This window comes from Schistocerca americana, chromosome 9 (genome assembly GCF_021461395.2).
Source record: "Schistocerca americana isolate TAMUIC-IGC-003095 chromosome 9, iqSchAmer2.1, whole genome shotgun sequence".
Taxonomy (NCBI): Eukaryota; Metazoa; Arthropoda; class Insecta; order Orthoptera; family Acrididae; genus Schistocerca; species Schistocerca americana.
In genome coordinates, this window is record NC_060127.1 from 53,851,231 (window position 1) to 53,877,604 (window position 26,374).

General features: G+C 39.0%; 1 protein-coding gene across 1 annotated transcript in view; it reads left to right on the forward strand.

The window, feature by feature from the left end:
• The window catches only part of LOC124551334 (nuclear factor related to kappa-B-binding protein), a 195,438-nt gene that overhangs the window by 119,373 nt on the left and 49,691 nt on the right, over nucleotides 1-26,374 (forward strand). Inside the window, exons 16-19 of the mRNA XM_047126355.1 lie at nucleotides 5,568-5,720; nucleotides 19,266-19,553; nucleotides 22,833-23,055; nucleotides 24,845-25,018. Coding sequence (XP_046982311.1) covers nucleotides 5,568-5,720; nucleotides 19,266-19,553; nucleotides 22,833-23,055; nucleotides 24,845-25,018 — 838 coding nt within the window. The remainder of the gene's footprint in view (nucleotides 1-5,567; nucleotides 5,721-19,265; nucleotides 19,554-22,832; nucleotides 23,056-24,844; nucleotides 25,019-26,374) is intronic.

Here is a 26,374-nt window from a genome sequence, read left to right on the forward strand (position 1 = left end):
ATTGTCAGCCCTTTGGTACAGATTTTGCTGACATTCTCCTTTGCAGAAATTGTCAGTCAAAATTGGATGTAACCATCTAATGCTCACCTCTGTCATGTTCACAAGTTCTAATACTGTCATATGATGAAATGAAATGAAATGTCGTGTGGCTAGGGCCTCCTGTTGGGTAGACCGTTCGCCTGGTGCAGGTCTTTTGATTTGACGCCACTTCGGCGACCTGCACGTCGATGGGGATGAAATGATGATGATTAGGACAACACAACACCCAGTCCTTGAGCGGAGAAAATCTCTCACCCAGCCGGGAATCGAACCCGGGCCCTTAGGATTGACATTCTGTCACGCTGACCACTCAGCTACCGGGGGTGGACTCTGTTATATGATGATCTTGCCTGACCAAAGTCTGCACTTCCCCAATGACACTGTTACATTGGCTTGCCCAAGGCATGCCTAAGCATGGTTCGCTAACCGCAAATGTGTGGCCATCTTTTAAACAGTTGTTTACCATTCATTTCGTGTGAGTTTTCCACTGCATCATCTCAAAAAGGCTGTTGATTTTCACTTGGGTATTTCCAAGCTTTTCACAAAATTTGATGCTGTTTTGCTAGGGACAGGGAAAAATCATTTTATTTTACGGCCAAATTTGGGTTTATTTTTAGCCAATTCCAGTGTCATCTTTAGCCAATTCTGGTGTTATCTTTAGAAAACTTTGGTGCTCTTTTTTACACATTCAGTGTTTTTTTTCCAAATTCTGTGCTATTTTTTACCAAATTAGTTTTTTCCCAATTTCAGCACAATTTTTTTCACCATTTTGGTTCTACTGTATCCAATTTCGATTTGTTTCCTTTTTCAGTGATTTTTAGTCAATATCAGTGTTATATTTCTGCAAAATTTGGTGTTTTTGCTTCACACCATAGGATATCCACTGCTATTTTAAAATTATACTTGAACCTCACCTTGAGGAAAAGAAGTCAAAATGCAGTTTCAACATTGAATAACTATCAGTTACAAATATTGTGAAACTGCCGTCCTCATACTTATAACATCAATCATGTATGGGAAAAGACATATTTTGTAATATTTCATAAAAATCATCAATTTTGAGTTATTTCATTCAAAACTGCCAATTACACATTATTTTTCATGTTTCATTTTCACAAAATGTTCTTGTTCTTGATGATTGCTGTTCCTGTTACTGGAATCCAACGAGTGCTTACTGTATGTCCTCAATCAGAGGCGAACAACCCGTGACTTACGCTTTCTGCTGTGGGGAAAAATTCATGACTGCACAAAAATGTTCTCCCACCCCGTTCGCCCTTTCCCCCACATCTCCAACCGAAGAAAGTCTCCACTGGTTTATGTGGAAAGGAGAATGTTTGATTGATACTTTTTGAACACATCTCGTATTTCAACGACCAACCCAGCTGTTGGGAGTCCAGGCAATGAGTACATATAACAGCACAATGTGCAGCAACTGAGCCGGTCATTGAAATACTGTGGATAAAATGGGAACAACTTGCTTGAACAGCTGGAGGCACACTAGTAATAATGTATGTCTTTACAGAAATGTAACTACTGTTTTTTGCACTGTATAGTTTTTCATCCTACTAGAAGGCAACGAAAATATGCAAACCAAAACTTTTGTTGATAGCCATTCTCGTGCTGAGTATTTTAAAGTGAAATAGTATATCTTCAAGAGAAACAATTATTTATGGAATGTTTCTTGTTAAAAACGGCAAACAATAGCCCACTGACAGTTCTATGTGAATTGTAATCAATGAATTTTTTTGAAGGCCAACTGAACTTTGTAATGAATTCTCTGACTGTGATCAGTCATCCACAAAGTAAGTTTCACAGGTGAATCACATAATATTTGCATGTGGCTGTCATTTTGTGCTTGCTCCACACAGAATATGATGTTAGGAACTGCATCAGGTAACACACAGTGGTACTTGTTTTTTATTTTGAGTATCAGTTTGTCAGATTCAGACCATTTGCAGACCATAAAAGATGTATTCAAATGTGCATTCCACAACTGCAATAGCTAATCATTGTTGAAAAATTCTGTTAAGTATGACATGTTATAACAAACATATAAACATTCACATTGCAAGACAGAGTACGTTTTTGTGTGAATGTTTACACTCACCTGAAGATGACTGATCAGTTGTCTGCCAGAAAACTTCACAGAATACCCATTACACCTGGAAAACGTGAAGAATTGCAATGGAGTACATGTTTGTTGAATTTGAATAGAACATTTCAAGAAAGATTAGTTATTGTAATTATAGACTGCGCAGTTGGGTAGATGTTGTATGGTCCAGGGATGATCTGGATTTGACTGAAATCAATAATCAAAATGAAAAATAATTACTGTTGTCTGTATATTACATGATGCAATTCCTAACATTTGTGGAAGCTGTCAACCACAATCTATACAATATTGAATATTGTTGTTTTGGGTAATGATGTGCACAACTTACATTTCATTTTGCCTTGAGTGCGAACAGTGGTGCATTTCATGTAGAAAATTGTTATTGGAATGGGCGCTACAAGTGATTAAGTCAGTGATTTATATTTTTAATGTGTGAAGTGTGACACTGTCTGGTTTTTAATGTGCAAAGAGTAATCCTCAATAATTGACATGTATTGCTTACCACCAGATTCTGTGCACTACAAGTCCTCCATGACTGTTGTCTGTGACTAATTCCCTCAGCCTACAATTGTAATCTGTCTGCTTGTGGTTTTCATTTCTTTCTGCTTCTCAGATAATTTATTATTGGATGACACTTGCAGGGGAATATCAAAGATATTTTTAGCAGTTGCTTTTTGTCAAAAATGGCAAATTACTTTGGTAAGGGAGCACATAAACTATTCCTATATCACAAAACAGATCTCACATGTGGAGGCAGTTTTGCACACGAGTAGTGGAATGTAAATACTTTCATGCACACCATGCATTTTTGTTATTACCATTTTTGTGTACATATATATTTTTTTTTCTCATACCGTATCACAACATACTTTATGGATGACCTTCAAACCTAATTTTTTTGGTAAAACACGTGGAAAGTCAAGCATGCAAAATTAAGAGTAAATTCTCCATACTTTCCCTTTTTTTCTAGGTATGGGTTTACGTGAGCCCAATGTAAAACAAAAAAATGCTCTTCTATTAGATTATTAATAAGCCAATTCTTGTATTAAAATTTTTTCCTGTTACTGTGTGATTAGCCCATTGTTGAATGACTTGGTCATGTTTCTCATTACATTGTGGCCGTGACATGCAAAATGATGTGGTTTATGGCAATATTGCTTTATTGGTTGGAAAGGGGAACCCAAAGTGTTTACTAATTTGTGGCAATTGCTTAATTACCAGAATTCAGCTATTCAAGATGTTTGTGTGTCAAGACAAGGGAACTATTTTGACATTCCCACATTATTTTATAATCTCTTGCAAAAGTAGTTTGTTTCACTCTTAGCAGAAGATATTGTGAGTTACAAAAAACAATTTCAGTTTGGTTACTCACCTATCCAAAAGATAAATGTTTCAAATTTGACATATTCCTGCAAAATAGGTAAAAGAAACTGCCAATCAGTTTCTTACATGAAGAATGTCATTTAGAAGATCTTGATAATTTAGTACATGACAGGAAAATTGTGATAGCTGTAATCACATCTTTGTGGCAAGTATTCTTGTAAGTGTTTGGTGAAATAATAGCTGTAGTCCTAAACAGCCTTCCATTTGTCAGCTTTGAACAGCTTATTTTTCCTACAAAAGCACATCTTTCAGACATTTTATTAAGAGGTGCATACTATTTCAAGAAGCTGTGTGACCGTCACTGCTGAATCACAGCAGTATGCAAAAAATCTTTCCAGATAATCTGACAGTTCAATCCTCTCGTATAAATTATGCTAAGTGAAGTACAGGCAAACATTTTTACTCTATATTCTTCCATCATTGTCAAATAGTGGAAAGTCCAGGATGGAATGACAACAATATGAAAACGATATATTGCTACTCATCACATAGAGAAGACATTGAGTCACAGGCTAGCATTCTAGCATTGTTTTTCATTGTGCCCGTCTGTGATCAGTGCCTCCTTTATGTGAAAAATATCTGTTTCTCCTTTCCATATTTTCCCATCATTTTGATTTATAATCTGTACCTGACTCAAATGTGTATAATTCCAAACTCTGCTTCCAATTACTATTATACTTCTAATTTACTAATGAATAATATTTATACCTTTCTTTCAATTTTTTCAGTAATGGCTTCTCATCTGCTATTGTTATATTTGCTGGTTACAAACATTGGCTTTTGTTTCCCACACGAAATAAGTTAAATTAAGAAGATGCCTTCCTAATAACTATAAAAGTGTCGCCCGGTGATACTAGGTGACAAAGAAATGGTGTTACATTGAAAATTTTAGGAAGTGAAAAAAAAAAAAAAAAAAAGAAATTATACGGGAAAAAGCTCTCTGTCTCTCAATAAACAAAATGATTTTTAAGAAAATAGGAAGACATCTTCAAAGGACAGTTGACTATTAGATACCATGTTTAACTGATTCATAGAAAAACCAACATGTGAATCAGTTTCTACTTATCGTTAATGCCTTATGCAAAAAAATTTACTTTTATTTTTGACTTATTACATAATTTATACATATAATGAAGGAAATAAAGGTAACCAGTAATGCTGTATATACATAAACTAAATTAAAATCATTGCTAAGCTTTCAGACAAATTGATTCTGAGAGCTAACTGATTGTCAAAAATGCACACATACACTTGTTTGCCTGTATCATTGTCGTGACAGATTGCACTGCCTCTGCTCAAACAGTGTGTGTGTGTGTGTGTGTGTGTGTGTGTGTGTGTGTGTTTTAGTTGGTCTGTCAGTCAATTGGTTAGTCAGTTAGTTAGTTAATTAGCTCAAAGTGAGGACAATGCCTGAAAGCTTAGGAACAATTTCAATCTCGTTTATGTACATGATGACTGCTCAGTGCCTCAGGTACTATATCATAGGTAGTTACCTTTATAACTTCAATTATTTGTATTCCATCCGTGACTAGCCAATATCATATTAGAAAATACTTAGTTAGATGGGTCAATGTGATGGTCATTTAATTTATTCAGGACTTAACTGTGCACTTGTAACAGAAGCTCATGATGTTCTGAAACACAAAATTGTTTTTAATTCTTACAATGAGCCTAATGTACATTTTCCTTATTTTATCCAGAATATCTGTTCACACTGTCTTTACAACAAAGCGGTAAAACAGTGGACGTCTATTAGAATGAACTCATTTCTATTTACTGTACTACATTGTCAGTTTAAGCATTCTGTGCCATTCGAGAATCATTTTAGAAAAGTGTATGGATGGTTCCTACAGTAAAGATGCAGTTGATTCCTTGCCCCTTCTCATGCGACTGATTAAGTGGCCCATCTTTGGGCCAGTAATTCTTTTGGAAAGCTGAGTTGTCTGAATGGGTCAGTATTGTTTGTGTTGTAGTGTTCCTCTGTATTGTCACTACTACTACTGTTGCTAATGTAGGCTCTATTTTCTGACAGCCAATCACAGCAGCGAGTCTCATGACGACAATGGCGGGCGGCAATGTGTCGCTTTCAGGAGGACAGGTTGTAACGGGCACCGGCATTGCCACCACCGTCACCTCCCCTCTGGTTCGACAGGTTGCGGGGCAACAAGTTGTTAATCTGCAACAGGTAAATGAAAGCTCTCTATGTTTGTGAAATGGATAGATTGTAGTTAGATAGTATAAGTTATCATACAAAGTCCTCCTCCAGAAGTAGAAAAACACACACAAATTGTTAGGAATAAGCAATATTCAGGGTAAAAGAACTCACTAACGTATCCCACCAGGTGCGTCCAAAAACACACACACGCACACACATGCGCGCATGCGCTTGCACAAACATGTCCATGTCATCTCTGAACACTAATGTCAAACTCTTGGCCATGTGTGTGTGAGTAGTGTATGTATGAATATGTGTGTGTGTGTTTGTGTGTGTGGTGTGTGTGCATGTGTGTGTGGTGGGGGGAGGGGGGGTGAATGTGGTGATTTTTCTACATCTGGAGGAGGACTCTGTCCAGTTGCATAAAATATCCAGTCTTCTTGTCTGCTACTCAGTGTCTTCTCATTGTGTTGGTTAGCAATCTATCCATTTCATATTGTTGTTATTCAATCCCAAATGTTCCTTTGTTTGATCTCTATGTTTACATTTTGCTATTTTTTCATGACTGTCCATGATTTGTACATTTTAACTGTGTCTCCTATGTCTAATTTTATTTACTAGCTGAGAAATCTGTCATTGCCCGGGTATTTATTAATAACTGTGCTGGAGACTTTGTACGAGTGAAATTTATTTTTGACTTATAAAGCCTCTTTGTATACAACATCTGATATAATATGATTGAGGACATGACGAAAAGGTTGTTTGCTTCACAATAGCACTAAGATCGACGCCCGCATCACGCAGTGTCTGACCTTTTGCTTTTTTTTTCATCATGGCATGACATAAGCTCACTGAGGGTTGTACACATTTAAAGCAAGATGGTGAGTATTTAGGAAAAAGCAAGATTCAGGTTATCAAAACTCACTCACCTGCCCCACCAGGTGCATCCAAAAATAGAATTTCTCCCGTATCATTGTTGACACTCTGATAAACACATTCGAAAACATATGCTGTTCTTCCGTTATATTTTGGACGCCATTTTGCAAGGTTTCTGTAAGTTCTGCTGGATTATAACTTATTTTCACAGTGCACTCTATCGATGTGTTTGCCTTCTGGTAATGGTGCATGCAAATCATACTGACAGAGAGGATTTCCTCCTATAGTTGTAACCAAATTTTGGGTAGGCATGAAGCATTGATTAAGAACGCTGTTACTTGATCTGTCATTCAGTTAATCTTCAATATTTTGTCCAATATTCCTACAAAAGTCCTCTGTCAATTTATTCTGATATTTTAGCCACAACACTACAGCATCAAGAAGGGCACAAAATATAGCAAAAAGGCAAACATATGACACAAGTTATGTGGACTGTCACTAATGCTTGCTTCAGTCAGTGTGTCATCCCAGTGCCTGGTATCATCAGCTAGGTTTTGCTCTTGGCAAGCATCTCAGTAAGTGAGATATTCGACATCGTTAGTAAGTCTCCTCACCATACGTAAAATCAAGTGCAAATAAAAATGTGAGCAGTTTTTAAATGAACCATGTATAAACTTCCAATAACATGTTTTTCAAACATTCCCGGGCTCGCCATCCACAGCTCTGCCATGCCCTCCACAATTGAAGACACCGCGCTATTTGTTGTAAGTATAGTATGGTGGAACTTCATCATACAACATTATTTTTGCAAAATCATCAGTTTCACAAAGCCGAAAGTATGCCAGCGATGTTGTTTTCTAGCTGTTCTTTAATATTTTTAGGGTTAACATGTATTCACTGTCCACCTTCAAAGCATACATTGAGATGCATCAGAGGCTGGTGTCTTTTGTGAATAGAGAAGCTCGAAATGCACCATGCTGCTGATTGAAACCTTGAGACTTCATCATGTCATGTGCAGATGTGGCTTGGTCACTGGCCTTGTTCACATACTTGCAGATATATTTATTAGATTCAACACTATTGCACATTTCTCCATCAGCTTGAAATATTTTAGATAATATTTGTAAATAGGGCACAACCCGTGTATTGCCCAAAATAATTTATTTGCCACATGATTTTATTTTAGCTGTAAACCCACCATGCTCAGGTGAACATCAACTATACAATGGGTATCCATTTTCTCCTGTTATTATTTGCTTTACCAGTGTTCTTGGATGTCTTTTAGAACGCTGGCCGTTCTGCTTGTAAGGAGATCTTCTTTCTGGTGCTCTGCAAGGACCATGAACTGTTTCGTCTTTACAACGTCAAACAGTGTTGGATCTGTGTTGTAGTCCAGGAATTCAGCACTTATCAGCTTATCGACATATTTGGGACATATGTTGTCTTCCAGCCATAGGTGTATTTGTGTATGAGACAGGCCATGCTTTTGCCACTCAGCACTGTACACGAATCACTAACCTGGCCCGAAAATGCTTTCTTTTGCAATCTTGTTGATCAGCTACTTCAATTCCAGGTTGAATACCATAGCTATTATTTGTGCTGCTCATACAATACTTGTCCAACAAAAAGTTCCTGAATATATTCATTTCACTTTGGATTTGTTGTGAATGTAATAAACAGATCAGGCCTTCTGTACTTCCATACATAACAGAAATCATCCTGTGCGTGCTCGTGCATATAACATGAGCCACTGGTTAAACTGGATGGAAGGATCACTAATTAGTGTAAGTTTTCCATGCTGTCATCCTTTGGCATAGTGTCTCACAAGTGCACATAATCTTAGGTGTGTAACAGTCTCTGGTTGGTGCATATGTACACTAAGTGCTGAGTCTCGATTTTGGCGTGCATATCGACATTAAGCTGGCTAAACTGTCATCGAAATCTTTGCAAATAGGCAAAATGAATCCTCTTATTTGCAGCTGGTGAGAAGAAAATTGTTGGGATGATTTTTGCAATCTTGTGTTAGGGTTGACCTGATACACTCCAAAATCTTCTCCATGGCAATAAGTGAAAGGGTACTGTTGGGCATTATAAGACCTATGTGTGTCATAAATGCGTTGAAAGTGATCGTCTCAAGTGTGCAGTACTATATCATACTGTTCGCATTCCTGATCATTCAAAACAGCTGCAACTCCATTTGTGTCGGACCAGATGTCCAGCAGCAGGTCGATTATATGCACTAATGACAATAATTATTATTATTTTTCCCTTGTGGAATAGATTCTGTAGCAGCTTTGAAAGTGTGAATATGTGGATTCACTTGATGCAGCATGTTTTCTAGCAGAGCAATCAGATCATTGTTAAGTTGTGGAAAGTTTTGGTTTGTAATTTGTGTCTGTTCTTCATGATTACAAACAAAATGTATCTGAAGAAATTTGGGCTCATTTTCAGGAAGCAAAGTACCAATAAGGTGGTAAACCTGGCCCCAAAAGGTAGGCGTGAATGGTCCTTCTGTTATTTGTTTTGTGCTAAACAACATAATTTGAAACATGTTATGTATGCACAGATGTTATACAAAAAGTGTTTTGGATGTGAATTGTCACCATTAGCAGAGATTTTACGAAATCAAGGAGTTTCTGAAAAATCTCAATATGCACTTTTCCACTTGAGCAACATGTCCCAACCATCTCTTCTTGCCATTTCAGAGCACCACAAAATTTACAGATTATGATCGTTCTGTCAATTGAAGCAGATGTGACAGAATCAGTTACGTGTCTATATGTAAATGCACTTTTTGTCCTTATCAACCTGTACTGTGATGTTGTTGTTGTTGTTGTATTGTAAGGTGCCTCGTATACCGTTTATATGCGTAAATAGGGTGTATGTCATCATTCTCGTCTCTTCCTTCCCTCATTGATATCAGAGCATGAGAAATGTTTATGTTTGTGTTTACCTATTTGTTGTTGGCAACACACAACTACACGGCCACAGTACCACTTGATTCAAGAATAGCTAGCTTAATATAGAATAAAGATAATGGGTTTCGCTGCAGCGTTATTTATGTGTGATTTTATTCTTCACTTAATCTTTGAGACTCTAAGAACCAGCTACTCTTAATCAGGCCCAAAACTTGACTTGTAATGAGTGCACTTACGACCAGTCTGTCACAATATTAATAATACGTAAGGCTCTACACCACTGTAATAAATTATCACTGTTCATGGAATAACAAAATATATGAATAAACTTCTTTATACCTTTCCTTGTATTCAGTCAAATGCTTTCAAATGTTTATTTCGCACCCACAAATCATTCACACCTCGATGTAGAGTGTAAATGTGTGCATTAAAAATAGTACACTGTTTCTGCTGATAACCACGTATGAGCTTTTTATTTGCTAGGCTGCTTCAATCAACAGGATTTATATTGGATTTTGAAATTGACCTTTCTATCCAAACTTACATCCTCCACGATGGCCCTTCAACAGTGGGATAACCATCAAAGATTCTACCCTTTTGCGATAATTAAGAATTCTCATTAATTTTATTTTTGCAAGTTTAAAGCAAACCAGCGGCAGCGCAAAGCAGTCTTGATACCGCGACACACTCGCTTAATTGACCTGCTTACATCTACATTTAATTCCAAGGTCATAATTCGCCCCACGTGATTGTGTGCAGTTGTACTTCGTCAAATCAATTATTTCTCAAATCGTAATCACTAATCCCAACACTGACTGTTCATAAACACACAATTAACACTTTTTTTTTTTTTTTTTTTTTTTTCCTAAGAGTAAAAGAATTACGTCAAGTTATCTACATAGTTATTAAAATATTATTCCAAATGACCTCAAACATTTATCGTCATTATATTGTAATGGTAATCAGAAAAATATGATTTATTATCAGAAAATAAAACATAACATATCGCAAAGCGCACTTAAATAAATGACAGCTTTGCATAGCGTCGGGACTTAATCACGCAAAACTATATAAAGAAATGCCTGAAATCTCAATTTCTCCATACCAACTGACAGATACAAATAAGATATAAGACTTCATAGATCAATCTTGACCTGTAATATTATAAACCCACATAAGTTCTATATGCCTTACAACTTTTCTTGAGATTCTTCTGAACCTTCAGATGAAATTAGTGTGTGTCTAGGTGAGCTCAGCACTGTTACTTCTGTCCCTGCCTGCCATAGTCTATCTATTCCCTCCCTTTCCCTCGCTGTAAAATTGTCGTGATCTTGATGCATGCATTGTCCATATCTAATTCTAAATGCCACTGCGAGTGATCATCACTTTCTGAAGCTTTAGCAATATTGTGACAATCTCGGTCATTACTTAAGTGCTCCACAGACTGTGTAAATGTTCCTGAGCTGCGAGATAATGATTGACACTCCTAATCAGTCCTCAGTCACACACCCGATCAGTCACTGCATTTGAGAGACCATGATGCAGCTGTGTGAACATGCTCAGAACTTTGGTGGTTTTCACTCTTGCAGTGGTTTTCTCTGTAGGTGAAGATTTCTGAGAAGTAAGATAGTGTGTAATGCTCATGAACAGAGTTACTTTGTGCCTCACTTTCAGAAAGAATTTCGAAAAGCGAATCAAAGTCTGATGTTCTTGAACTGTAGCAAGTCTCACCTCATGATTTTCATTCAGTCCTTGAGCCCGCATAATCCTCAGTCTTTTAGAATTTCTGGTGTATTTAGAAAAACTTAACTGTTTTCTAGACATTTTTATCCATAAACAAAGTGAAATCAAAATGTAATGAGTAGGCACTGAAATAACAAAGCAAACTCAGTCAATTACTTTTTCCTAGCAAAGAGTATAAATAAGAACTGCCGAAAAATGCAAAGCAAAGTCGTTAAGTTTTTAATACGTAAAGCAAATCAGTAAAACCATATGTTCAATCCAGATAAATTCAATATTAGTTTGTATTCATAAAGGTAAGTTTGCAGCACTTAATTCTTTCATTTATGTAACTACTGAAAATACATTTGTCACTGAGTTAAAAAAACTAACACTACCATCTGTTGGTTCCTCGCTGTGCTACATAACTGACATCGCTGTCTATTGGTTCTTTAGTGTATTATACTGTGATGATCATCTCACTGAGGTAAACATCTGAACTACTACGCTGAGCAAATCGTTTTAGAAAAAAAAAACTTTAAATTATGTTTTTTTGCCCGTTGATCTGATTTAGATGAAATAAAGCGTATATGGCTTATATGTTGCCTTGAGCTACGTTAAAGTTAGCTGTGAATCCCCATAAAAATTGGTTCGGAAGTTAGTGTGTTCAAACAGACAAATAGATAAACATCATGACTTTAGATAAAAATTTAAATTAGTATATCTTTTTTCATGGTCTGATTTTGGTGAAATAGAGCCTGTATGATGCCCCAAGCTGCACTCAAGTTACTTCTGAAACCCCATGAAAATTCGTGTAGTAGTTTTGGAGATTAGCATGTTCAAAGAGGCAAACATGATGGTTTACATTTTTATTATTAGTGTTTGTATAGATCTTGAATAGATATTTGCTAGATTTCACCTGCATTTCAAACAAATTTTGCCCTGCAGTTTCATTTCCATGCAGCTCAATGTTTATTATCTCACATATCCTGAGCTATGTACCGTGCACTGATATAATTTTGTTAATACATTCAGTGACATATATGGGTAGTGTCTGTGAAATGTGTTGCAAGCACAGTTAGTAGTAAAAAAGTACTAAATTAAAACATTATAGTTTTACTATATGAACAGTGAAAATGTAGTAAGTGATAAACTGTTTTCTTTCATCATTTTGTGGGATTTGTCAGTGAGAAAAAGTTTCATAGAGGTTTAAAATTGTGTGTAATGTTTGTTGTAGCGTACTTAGTGCTCTACAAAAAGACTTTCACAATTAAAGCTTTCAGCCATTAAAGCCTTCATCAACAATATACACACATATGCGTGCCCTCTCCCCTCACACACACACACACACACACACACACACACACACACTTGACTGCAGTCTCAGGCAACTGAAACCACAGAGTCTTTTTGTTGTGCCTATCTGTGACTCAGCATCTCCTCTATATGGTGAGTAGCAACTTTCCTTCTCATAACATTGTTACGTTCTATCCTGGATTTTCCGTTATTTGATTACTAAGTGCTCGCATTCTCAAATACTGGATGAATAAAGTATGGATATTTGCGTTTTTGTGGGCTACACTTCTTTTACACCCTCATTCTCATCCCTTTGTTAGCTAGGTGATTCTTACCTCCACAGCAATTTTGAGAAGGTAAGTGGTATGTGTATCAACTTTGGTTGAAATTGGTCAAGTGGTTTCGGAAAAGATGTGGAACATAGACATATATACATACATTTTTATAATGTGTATGGATATGTGTTTTTGCATGATCGTATTTTGATAAAGTAAAGTCTGTATGTTGTCCCAAGCTATGCTCAAGTTACTTGTGGAAACCCCATGAAAATTAATGTAGTAGTTTTGGAGATTAGCATGTTCAAACAGACAGATGTGGTGATTTTACAGTTTTGTTACTAATATTTTATTCATTTTTTATGCACTTATTTCTACTGGCAAGCTTAGGTCTTCATGCCCTCTCTCACATCTAACCGGACATTCTTCATGATGCAACATCACCATATGTGTTGTACAGGAGTGGTATATAATGCTCATACTAATACTGACAATGACAATAATAATACACACTAAGTTCAAGGTTCAATTCGTGGTGGAAATCTCAGATCCTCTCAAAATGAAAGTGGAAGTAAGACAAGATAATTAATGACTTTTCAACTGTGGCATTTAGAAAGCGATACGAGAATGGCTCAAACAGAATATGATCCTCAGAATTGATTAATCAATCACTTTAGGCTGAGTCAAGTATGTACAGAATGTCTAACATTTGCAGATGATTTAGCGGTCTTTATTCGCAACATTTCATCAGCCCAAATTCAGACAGAACTCTCGAAATAAGCTGCAGAAAAAGTCTGCTTCAGATATGTTCTGAAAAAAACAGAATACATGACCAGCAACAGACAAGCACCAAAATTCAAGCAGATGACATATGGCAAATTTAAACAGGTCGCACAATTTAAATATCTCAGTGAAGCCATTCAAGAAAATGGAATCCTGCCCTTCATTTTAACCTTCTCCACACTGTTTCTCCCTCCTCCTGAGGAAGGAACTAATAGTTCCAAAAGCTAAGACTGTTTCGTGTACTTTTATACGAGGGCGATTTGAAAAGTTCTTGGAACAGAATACAAAAAATACTTACATCACTGAAACTTTTTATTATTTTTCAATGTAGTCTCCTTGTGGATTAATGCACTTGGGCCAAAGATGTTTCAGTGCCTTGATCCCAGGCCTGCAAGATAGTTGTCAACTCTGTCTATCAGTTTTTCGTTTGAAGTGAATCTTCATCCACCAAGAAAAATTTCCAGTTTGGGGAGAAGATGGACGTCTGACGGAGCCATATCAGGTGCATAACATGGGTGTGGCAGTAATTCATACCTTAGTTCGTGTAATTTTGCCATGGCGACGGTGCATGTGTGTGAGTGCGCATCAAGAGTCTTGCAGATAATTTTTTCACTCCCAATTCTTCAGTTAAAATGTGATATACCCTTTCAGATGACATCTAGCAAGCGTGCGCAAATTCACGCACTTTCAGTCGGCGATCCTCCGTGACCATTTTGTGCACTTTTGCAATGATTTCTGGAGTAGTGACATATCTTGGCTGACCACTGCGCAGATCATCATCTAAGCTCTCCCGACCATATTTAAATTCATTTGCCCACACTTGGCAACAGTTGAATATGAAGGAGCAGAGTCTCCCAGTGTATTCTGAAAATTGGCATGAATGTCCTTTGCTTTCATGCGGGAACAACAGAGCCATGTCATTGCCACAGCTCTCTTCCAAGGGCATTGATGTGGCACGTGTTTACAGGCAACAGTCCAATGAATATCACGTTAACAACTCATTACACTAGCTCTGACCTCTCATGGTGATTCCGAGAACTATTCAAACCACCATTGTAGACTGCTCAAAACAATTAGAGGAACAAGAATTTGATTGAGTGTTCCATGTACATAGTCTGCGATTAAAATATATACTGTTACTCTTTATCATCCAATGTGTTTTAATAATGAGAACAAGCCTCCACAATACATTTGAAAACCATAGCGTAGTGGCAGTATTCCAAAGTATCACACTACCACTAAAGCAGTGGACAAGCAATGTCTCACTCTACCATCCAGTGAGTGTATACTTTTTGTGTACATTTCACCAGTTACCATGAGGTATCTGACCGAGGCAGAATGTGTTCAGGGAGTGACATTACTGCAGGAAGGTTGGACTATTCGTGCAGTGTCTACAGAGCTTAATGTGGCCTCATCTGTTGTTGGGAGGGTTTGGAAATGGTTTCGTGAAACTGGTACACACATGAGCAAGCAGGGGAAGGGAGAAAACAGAACATGTCAGCCAGAGACAACCAATATTTGGTTAATTGTTCTCTCTGTCAGCATTGTGTGACTGCCTGAGACCTACAAAATGATGTAGAGCAGCAACTGGTCGCACTTTCAGTGACCAAACAATACGCAACAAACTCTGAGAGGTCAGTTTAAGACCAAGAAGAGTTCATTACATGTCTCGATTAACTGTTTGACACATGAGAGATTGATTTTAATTTGCTGAGGAACATAGGCACTAGCAACGACGTCACTGGCACAATGAGTCATTTACATACAAGTCCCGTTTTCATCTAACACTGTGCAATGGGTGTATACGTGTATATCGTCATCGTGGTGAACATTATAATGATTGGGAGTCCAGGAAATGAGCAGATTTGGCTATGACTCGGTCCTGATATGGGGTGGCACAACAGTTGATGGCTGATTGGACCATCAGATATTCGGAGGTCGACTTAATGCTCAGAGGTTCATCAACAAGATTGTACTGAGTCACATTATGCCCATTGAAGTTGTAAATGAGGGAGAGCATCCAACAGCAGCCCCCACGGAAACGTTACAGAATGTTGTGATACAAATATTATACTGGCTTGCTCTGTGACCTGATCTCAGTCCTATTAAGCACATATGGCACATGCTGGATAGACAACTTTGGGCACACCTCAGACTCTCGAACAAGTTGCAGAGATTCTTGATGAGAAATGGGGAAAAAATTCCATAAGAAAATGTTCGGGGGCATGCCAGGAGCACGCCTCGAAGACGTGAAGCAGTAATACAGGCACATGGAGGACCTACCGGATAGTGAAATGTTTCTTTTTCTGCCTATTGTCACTTAAGTGAAGGAGTTTGCATTTAAGTTTATGGCATTGTGTCGAGTTTCTTGTCATAACACTAACATGTGATGAGAAGAGAACAGGACATGTACTTTTCTGTTAAATAAAGGTGTCATTTTCCAGTACAAAAGTCTGTTTCACTCCAAACACTTGTGAAAAAAAAATTGCAGGTGTTTAAAATGTTGTCCCCAAATTTTTTTGAGCAATGTGTTTGAGTTTATCAGAAATGTTAAAAATTTTACTTCTTGAACAAAACAAATAGTCAGCAATTCTGCTTCATCATTTTTTACTTCTGTTCTCTGATACTGGAACACATTACTGAATATTGCAAGAGGGAGTCCATCAGTAGTCCCCCCCCCCCCCCCCCCCCCCCCCCCCCCCCCCACACACACACACACACACACACACACTCTCTGCAAGTTGGTATTCTGGTTCCTAGGGGTTCATTTATTGATTGTCATTTTTTTTATTTCACGGTTGCTATTTGAGTTTACGTATTGTCATTTGAAGATAGTGAGAGGAGCTGTGGACATTAGAAAATGGAGTGCCAAGTAGAGAAATCTCAACATTTCTGACATATTCTTCTGTTTGAGGTCGATAAAGGGGTGACAGCAGCAGAAGCAGCTTGAAACATTTGCTCTATGTGCGGGTATAATGTTATTTCCTTGGGTAGAGTACAGCAAAAAAATGGTTTTCTCATTTTAAGGAGGATTGTTTTGACAGTAGTGACTTTCCACGTTCAGGAAGACCTTTGGGGTTTGATGAAGATCTTTTAAACGAATTAATCTGCTGTGATCCACATCACTGTACTTAAGAAGTGGTAAGTGGCAGCTGTGGTGAACTGTGGTCATTCCATAATTATGCAACAATTGCGTGTAGTGAGGAAGGTTCAAAAATTGGGTGTATGAGTACTGCATGTCTATGTCAAAATCACAAAAATCAGCAGGTGGCTGTATATGCATCTTGTTTGTCATCAAGTGGCTTGTGAACAACACTGACCATTCCTATCCTGTATTGTTACTGGTGATGAGAAATGATGTCTTTAAGGAAAAGAAAGGAATGATTGAGTCCAAACAAAGCAGCAACTCCCTGTACCATAACGTGCATGCATCAGAAAAGATAATGTTACGCATCTGGTGGACAGTGATTGTGTGGCGTACTATGAATTGCTTGCCTGAGGTGTAATCATCACTGCTGACATTTATTTCAACAACTGAAACATCTTGGAGATGCAATCTGAGATCAGGAAGACTGCATGAAGTAATGCTACTCCAGGATAACATCTGCCCGTATTCTGCTGGACTGACAAAAAACACTATACAGGAGTTGCCTTTGGAAGTCATTCCACACTCGCCTTATTCACCTGATCGCATGCCCTCAGATTTTCACCTTTTCTGCTCTCTGTTGTACAACCTTTAAGGGACTTCATTTCTGGATGAAAATGTGTGCTGGACATGGCTCAACGAGTTCTTCACCACAATACCAATTTCTGTAGTCACGGAATCAATAAGTTACTCCAGGTTGGGCAGACTGTTGTAAATAGTGAAGGAGGATATGTTATTGAAGACTTAAAGTCTGTTACATGTACCTGTTGTGTCTATGGAAAAACACTACAAAGTTATGCACCAACTCAGTACATTGCAGTTAGGATAAAGCCAGAGTTGAATGCAAAAGTAAATTGTGAGAATAAGTGACTCCAAGGGGAAATCAACACTTTTTATGTTCCAGTTATTGAATGTCATATCTCTAACTAATGAAAATCTACATCTACATTTAGACTCCGCAAGCCACCCAACGGTGTGTGGCGGAGGGCATTTTACGTGCCACTGTCATTACCTCCCTTTCCTGTTCCAGTCGCGTATGGTTCGCGGGAAGAATGACTACCGGAAAGCCTCTGTGCGCCCTCGAATCTCTCTAATTTTACATTCGTGATCTCCTCAGGAGGTATAAGTAGGGGGTAGCAATATATTCGATACCTCATCCAGAAATGCACCCTCTTGAAACCTGGACAGCAAGCTACACCGTGATGCAGAGCACCTCTCTTGCAGAGTCTGCCACTTTGAGTTTGCTAAACATCTCCGTAACGCTATCACGCTTACCAAACAACCCTGTGACGAAGCGTGCCGCTCTTCTTTGGATCTTCTCTATCTCCTCCGTCAACCCGGCCTGGTACGTATCCCACACTGATGAGCAATACTCAAGTATAGGTCGAGCGAGTGTTTTGTAAGCCACCTTCTTTGTTGATGGGCTAAATTTTCTAAGGACTCTCCCAATGAATCTCAACGTGGTACCGGCCTTACCAACAATTAATTTTATATGATCATTCCACTTCAAGTTGTTCCACGCGCACACTCCCAGATATTTTACAGAAGTAACTGCTACCAATGTTTGCTCTGCTATCATATAATCATACAATAAAGGATCCTTCTTTCTATGTTTTTGCAATACATTACATTTGTCTATGTTAAGGGTCAGTTGCCAGTCCCTGCACCAAGTGCCTATCCGCTGCAGATCTTCCTGCAGTTCACTGCAATTTTCTAATGCTGCAACTTCTCTGTATACTACTGCATCATCCACGAAAAGCCGCACGGAACTTCCGACACTATCTACTAGGTCATTTATATATATTGTGAAAAGCAATGGTCTCATAACACTCCCCTGTGGCATGCCATAGGTTACTTTAACTTCTGCAGACGTCTCTCCATTGAGAACAACATGTTGTGTTCTGTTAGCTAAAAACTCTTCAATCCAGCCACACAGCTGGTCTGATATTCTGTAGGCTCTTACTTTGTTTATCAGGCGACAGTGTGGAACTGTATCGAACGCCTTCCGGAAGTCAAGGAAAATAGCGTCTAATAGGGAGCCTGTATCTAATATTTTCTGGGTCTCATGAACAAATAAAGTGAGTTAGGTCTCACACGATCGCTGTTTCCGGAATCCATGTTGATTCGTACAGAGCAGAGTCTGGGTTTCCAGAAACGACATGATATGCGAGCAAAAAACATGTTCTAAAATTCTACAACAGATCGACATCAGAGATATAGGTCTATAGTTTTGCGCATCTGCCTGACGACCCTTCTTGAAGACTGGGACTACCTGTGCTCTTTTCCAATCATTTTAACCTTCCGTTCCTCTAGAGACTTGCGGTACACGGCTGTCAGAAGGGGGGCAAGTTCGTTCGCGTACTCTGTGTAGAATCGAATTGTTATCTCGTCAGGTCCAGTGACTTTCCTTTGTTGAGTGATATGTAACCTATTTTCATGCAGTGTCACTCAGTACTGGCTAAGGGGACAAAATTAGTTAATGAGCTGTGAAATAAAATGTGCATTTTAAATAAAAAGAAGATGCGAGCAGGTGACTGAGCCAGTGTTTTCCACCGTGTCGCAGCTGCAGCTGCTGGGCGGGTCCCGCAGCCCGCAGCCCCAGCAGCAGCAGCAGCAGTCGGCCTCTGGCGGGTCACCAAAGCTGCAGAGCACGGCAGTGCAGCAGCAGGCACAGCAGGTGGTGGCGGGTGGGAAGGCAGTGGGGCTGACGGGCGTGAAGCTGGTGGGCGCCATGAAGGCCCTGCAGCAGCCGGGTGCCGACCAGCAGACCATCCTCATCAAGCAGGGCTCGGCCGTCACCACGCAGCAGGTGTCTTCCCAGCAGCAGCAGGTGCTGCAGCAGCAGGCCAAGGTAAAGCTCAACTCCCACACTTAGCTCGAACCCCAATTGTGCAATATTGTGATTTGTCTGCCTCTTGCAGCATACTCAGTCAAAATATTTCACGAGGGACTGCCGGACTTCACTGTACGCTTGCCGACCAAATAAGGGACCGCTCGGTAATGTGACAACAGAAATGCAGAGCCTGTCAGATACCCTGCCAGTGTGGTAAGACGTACATAGATCACACCAGACTGCAAAAGCCTAACAGTTTGGGAGTCCCAGAACATTGCCCGATGGAAATACGTGGAATGTATTACGACCGTACCGAGATTGTGATGCAGATGTCCAACTTCTGGGACTGCATCATTAAGGAATCCATTGAGACTCGAGTAAGGGAACTGATGATGAATTGTACAACCGTAGTAAGACTGGGACATCGCTACTGGAATGATTGAGAAGAGAAATGAGATACCAGATAACGAACTGACTTTGGGGACAGATGGAGGAACAGCAGAGGTGCTGTCAGCACGCACACCTGGGCACTAATCTAGGGCAGAAAGAACACTTTGTCGTCAGGAGACGGGAGACGTGGGGAAGCGATGCTGGGCGCTGACGGCCGATGGAATGTCCAATCAGAGGGATAAGGGGAGGAGATGCAAGCACGGCACCAGTCCTCCATCAGTCAGTTCATCTGCACACCTCATGATGGCAATGTGGTCATTTGCCAAAATATTGTAACTGTTGGGCACCGACTTTCAGCAGTCAGCCATGAACTATTTCAATGTACAGTATTAGCTGGAGGCGACTTTAATCTACCGAGTATAGACTGGGACATCTATGGATTCACTATAGGTGGTGCAATCAGACGGTCTTGTGAAGTAACTTTGAACGAGTTTTCTGTAAACTGCCTCAAATGACTAGTTAAGGCTACCCTCACGAAATGGAAGTACTTTAGACCTTATAACTACAAACAGACTGACCATATTGTAAGTGTAGAGATATGTAGTAGGGATCATAATGTCATTGTAGTCAGCTTGGTTATTAAAAATGGCTAGGAGAGTGTTTGTGCTAGAAAAAGCAGATAAGCAGTTAGTAGTATCCCATTTCAACAGTGAATGAACATCATTTAGTTGAGGAATTACAGGCAAAGTTTAAACTGATTGTAAATCTCACTGTGGAGAAGTATGCACTGAATGGATAATGGACAGAAAAGACTCATTGTGGTTTAATAACAAAATTTGGACAATGCTGAGGAATCAGACCTTATCACACTCTCGAGTCAAAAAAGACTGTGGAAATGTTGACACGGAAAAGTTAGTAGAAATTTCTGCATCTGCGAAAAGATCGATATGTGAAGCACACAACAACTTTCATCATCATACTTTAGCAAAAGATCTTGCTGAAAACCTGAGAAAACTGTGATCCTTCTTAAAATCACTAAGTGAGTTGAAGGTTCCTATCCAGTCACTCTTCAACTGGTTTGTTGCTTGTAGGTTCGATCAATACGTGTTATTGGTGATACTTTGTGAACTTAAATGGGAATCCCTGGAGGGAAGACAGCATTTTTTTTCTTGAAACACTGATGAGAAAGTTTAGGGAACAAGCACTTGCAAGACCATATTGAGGCCTGTGGATTATGTATGCAAATGCATGAAAATGCACTAGTTGTTAAATCAAAAATCTCGAATTGTCAACCCAACAGTGCCCAATGACTGTCGTGAAGGTTGCCAAAGAACTTGACTTGGTAAATATAGTACGCTTCAAGGCATCAAACCAATTTTCCAGAGTGGCAACAGAATTCATGATTTGCGAGTATGCTGTAAAAGCTCTGAAGTCTGCAGGCTTGTACGAGATATATATTGGGGACATTGCAGACACTGACAATTTCAAAATATGCAGACATCAAGAGCCAATCAGAAACGATAACTACAAAATAACAAACAATTGCTGATGACCAGATTAGGACTGGTGACTTGCAGCATGCCGTCCAGTGACACTAACCATTATGCCGCACTCCGTGCACCAGAGCTCGTGGCGTATTCTGAAGTTCACTTTTCAGTTACTGCTGTAATTTAATTTCACTGTTCATGATCTGTGTACTCGACAAGCCACCTTACTGTGGTGTGGCAGAGGGTACTTTCGGTACTGCTTTCCTTTCTCTCTTTCCCTGTTCCATCTACAAATGGTGTTTGGGAAGAATACCTTGTCTTCTGTAAAACTAATTTTTTTCCTAATAATTGCATACACCATAGTAGTTACAAAAACATAAAGTGTTCTGTGAATAATAAGAATTTGCAAGATACAGACTATGAAGAACATATTTTGTTTATTACGTAATTGTTGAGGGAATTACCATACGAAGAAAAATGAATGTAATGGCCTTTGCGGATGATGTAGCATTAATTGCTGGAAACCTGGATGACGTGTTAATACTGGCAAGAAAGCTATTTTTAAAAAGTCAAGGAAGTTGGGTTGGAGATAAGTGATGAGAAAACATAATGTATGTTGCTAGGAAGAAATTACAAGACGTAAAGGTGAGTAATCATACAAATTCAAGACCATGGTTGGAGTAAACTACATAAATGGTGAGAAGCAAGAAATAGAATTGAGGATAAAAGTGGCATCATATTCACTCAATAAAACACTGTTAACCAGAATCTTATCAAAAGAACGAAAACAAGGATGTATAAAACGATAATCAGATCTGCATTATTATATGGGAAAGAAATATCTAAAATAAATAAATATTCAAAGAGAAAGATAAATGTTTACAAAAATTAAATCCTTCAGAAGATCTTTGGACAAATTTGTGAGGGAGGAGAATGGCAAAGAAGAAAAAATGTTGCAGATACCAAAACATGGAGGCTGAAATGGGCTGGTCGTGCCTATAGAGGATCAAGATTGAGGGAAATGTCGGAGAAGAAATTCAAATGACGAAGGCCTTTAGGTAGACTGAAAATAAGATGGAGAGACCAGGTGGCCAAGGATCTTCAGATACTTGGAGCAAGGGAAGATGGCAAGAATACAATGTTGTGGAGGGGGCTACTTGGTGAGACTAAACACTGATTGTGGTTTGTGGGGCCAGGAGAGTGAGATAAGTGTTGTCTAAAGGGAAATTGCAGAAAGGAAAAGAAAAAAAAAATAGTATTTAATGTAGCAGTTATAGCAGAGCAAATGAAGATGCTCCACTTCATTATGTTTCAAGTTGTGTTGTCTGTAACAGCAAAATTACTAACACCTTTATTTCTTACTTCAATAACATTTAGTGCTTTAGGCACAAAAGTTTCAATCTCTTTTCCTTGATCTCAGGCGATAGCACAGCTGCAGCAGCAGTTACAGCAGCAACAACAGCTGAAGCAGCAGCAGCAACAACTAAAGCAGCAGTTGCAACAACAGCAGCAGCTGAAGCAGCAGCAAACTACGATTGCCACTGTCGGTGGGACGGTTGTGAGTGCGGCCCAGCAGAGATTAGTCACATCCGTGTCGGTCCTCGGGAGCGGCCAGCCGCAGGCTGCACGGGTCGTCACCAGGGGTACGTCGGGGCAATATATATGTGCAGAGACTGCTTGTGCTGCCATCTTTATTAACCAATATTGGGCATATAATTTGCTGACATACATTGCTAATCCCAAAACTAAGGTCTCCTACTTTTTTCCATTTATTTTCTATAATATTTACATCTTTTTAAAATGAGTGTTTATCTATTTTTCTACTCTTGGACATGTCGGTCAGTACATTTCCATAGATGCTGCTAAGTTTTTATAAGCCCACATCATGTCAGCTCACCACCACATCCTTTGCGAAGCATTGAACCTTAACTTTCCCTAACTTGTTGAAGCTGAATTGCCCTCTGGCCAAAGGTGTTTTCAATTTAGGGAACAGGTGGTAGGCATTGGGTGCCAAGTCCAGACTGTCAGGTTGGTGGGTTGTGTTCTATTCAAAAGTTTGCAAGGGAGCAGTGATTTGATGGGCAATTCATGGGGAAGTGCTGGTGTGGAGAATGCTTATGCCCGTGCTTGTCATTCCTCTCCTCCTGCCCAAGTTATTTTAGTGTTTCACGGTGCCTGTCAGCGGTCACACAGGGCATGAAGTCAACCACCAATACCTCTTTTCAGTCCCAAAACATGGTTGCCATGATTTTTCCAGCACACTGTGTTTAGTTGAATTTTTGTAACGCGAACGAAGGTGAATGTCACCACTTGCATCATTGTTGTTTGGGCATTGGTCTTGGGTCTAAAGAGGAATTCCCAGGTTTTGTTATCCATGACAGTTAAGTCAAAAAAGTTGTACTTTTCATTTGCATAGGGCAGAAGAAAGTAGCAAAAAGAATGAACTCAATGGCGTTTTTGATCTTCCATCGGCATTCGTGGTACCCATACTGCAACTTTTCTGTTAAAATCGTGTTTGTGCTGCTTTGGGAAAACCTCAAGAACCAAAATGCAGGGGATCATCCAGTGTGAGTCACCGATCTATGTGCATGGTTGGCTCAACTTTTGTGACTGTCTTGTAAGAAATAGATGGTCTTCCGCTCCTTTGTTCGTTGTGAATGGGTGTCCCAGCGAGGAGTGCATGTGTTTGTTTTGGAGTTGAGGAAGCACTGATCACAAGAGTGTGACCGGCAGGCACAGGAACAGTTTCTCTGCATCCCCAGCATTTTGGAGACCTTCCTTTTGGGATTACCATCATACATCATTGCCATACATTTTCTGAGCACCATACTGTGCATCTAGCAAATTTCGTTGCTTAAAATCTGACTTCTGTACATCCTCAGTGCAGTAATGTGAGCAGTGTAAATAAGTGTTGTACATAAATTTTCAGTTTGATGGTGCGTTGCTATGATAGCCAAAGAAATATAATATTCACCTCAATGTCTTATAAATTTACACGTTGTTTAACAAGTTTGCTGTTACCTTTTAAATGAAAATGTGTTACAAACTTTTTGACTTATTCCACATCTATGAGGACCATCTAACTTAGAATCTGTGGAATAAACATTGGTTACGTCTTTTCTTGCATTTTGTTGTATGAGATGCTCTACATTCTCAAGAATCTCTTCATTATGGGTGTATGAAACGACAAGTATATGTGATGCAATCTGATCTCAGACCTAATTTCTTGAATAACATCATCCTCACAAACATCATATAGCTTCACCAATGTTTTATGTATCAACGCTTGAACATATTTCAGGATAAACCCATTTTCAACTGTCAGATTTGAAAATGTGCATCCAAATACTAATTTTACAAAAGGATATTTATATGCCCTAATAGCCTTGTTCATTGGTTATTAGAATGTTGTCACATTTGTTAATGTCACAGTTGGCGGGAAACCGGTACCAGTTGCCATCTCCACGCAGCAGCAACAACAACAACAACAGCAGCAGCAGCCGCAGGCACCTGTGGTGGCAAAGGTGTTTACCAATGCGCAGGGCCAAGTTATCTCCATGGAAAGCCTTCTGGCACACCATAAGCAGCATGGGACTCTCCCACAGGGTGAGTTGTTTCTGTGATGTCATAAAAGACTCTTGCCTTTCATGCTGATCTGATCTTTGTGCACTCTTTCTCAGTGATACTTTTAGAAAACCGATAGATGATTATGGGGAATGCTTGTCATCGCAGAATAGTAATGGATAACTTGTGCCCTTTTCCCATTGTTTTTGCAACTGATATCACTAGTAATGTTACATAGCTGCTGTTCTGTCACTATTATGATCTCTTAAACGTACAGTCAGTGAGTCTCACAAGAAGAATTGAGAGAATGACTTTGATGCTTTTGGTGATCACTGTTAAACAGAAAAAAATGAGTTTTCTAACAGAATCACCCATAGCTTTGTGCATAACATCCTGTCCTTATGATCATAAGGTTGCTGGTAAGATTCTCACTAGATCCAATTTATTTTTTACTTGTATCTAAATTCTAATATATTATCAAATTATTAACATCTGCATTTGGTTATCTGCCTTGTGGCAGATTAAGACTTTGAAGCCGTCCGTGCTTCTCTGTCCTCTGCTTTCCTCCTCATTCTTTGATACCATTTTTGCGGCCTGTTGACATTATTGGCATCTTCTTGTGCCCTTCCCTCTCTCCCTTGGAATAAAACCTACTATTGCCTCTACTAGAAGGCAGTCTCATTTCAAAGTTATGTCCTATCCAGTTCAACTTCCCATTCTTCACTGTCAGCAACATCCTCTGATATTCTCCAATTGTTCTCAGTACCTTTTCAGTGCTGACATTATCAGACCAGATGGTCTTCTCCATTCTATGCTATATCCACATCTCAAAAGTTTGATTTCTTCCCTCACCCTGCTTTCGAAGTATCCGTGTCGTCTTCTCTCCACACGAGGTCCCACTCCGTACTAGGCACTTCACTAGTTCTTTCTTAATTCTGTGTTCGGCCCACTAGCTGAGAATCTTTTCTGCTTTTGAAATACCTCTTCCTGCTGTGCTGCCATAAATCACATTGCAAACCTTTGCACATGAATCACCTGAGTACAAATGACAGCTCTGCCAATGAGTTGCCATTTACACGAAATGTGTGCAATATTACTGCCATATGTATGCATACACATCACTATCCCATGGCTTTTGTCACCTCCTTGCATGTCTAACTAACCACATGAAAACATAAATATTTATAATAAAATTTAATAAAAAATAAGAAACATCAAATAGAAAGTAAAATATCTTTTTCATTTCTAAAGATTAAGAATAAATGCAAACATTGTATTAAAAACAAAATAATTCAGATATATATTTTTTCCATTTAACTCTGAAACATTTTCTATTTTCACATGATTAATATTTAAAATTGAAAGGTTTTCTTTTTATTAGCAAATTATAATCTGATG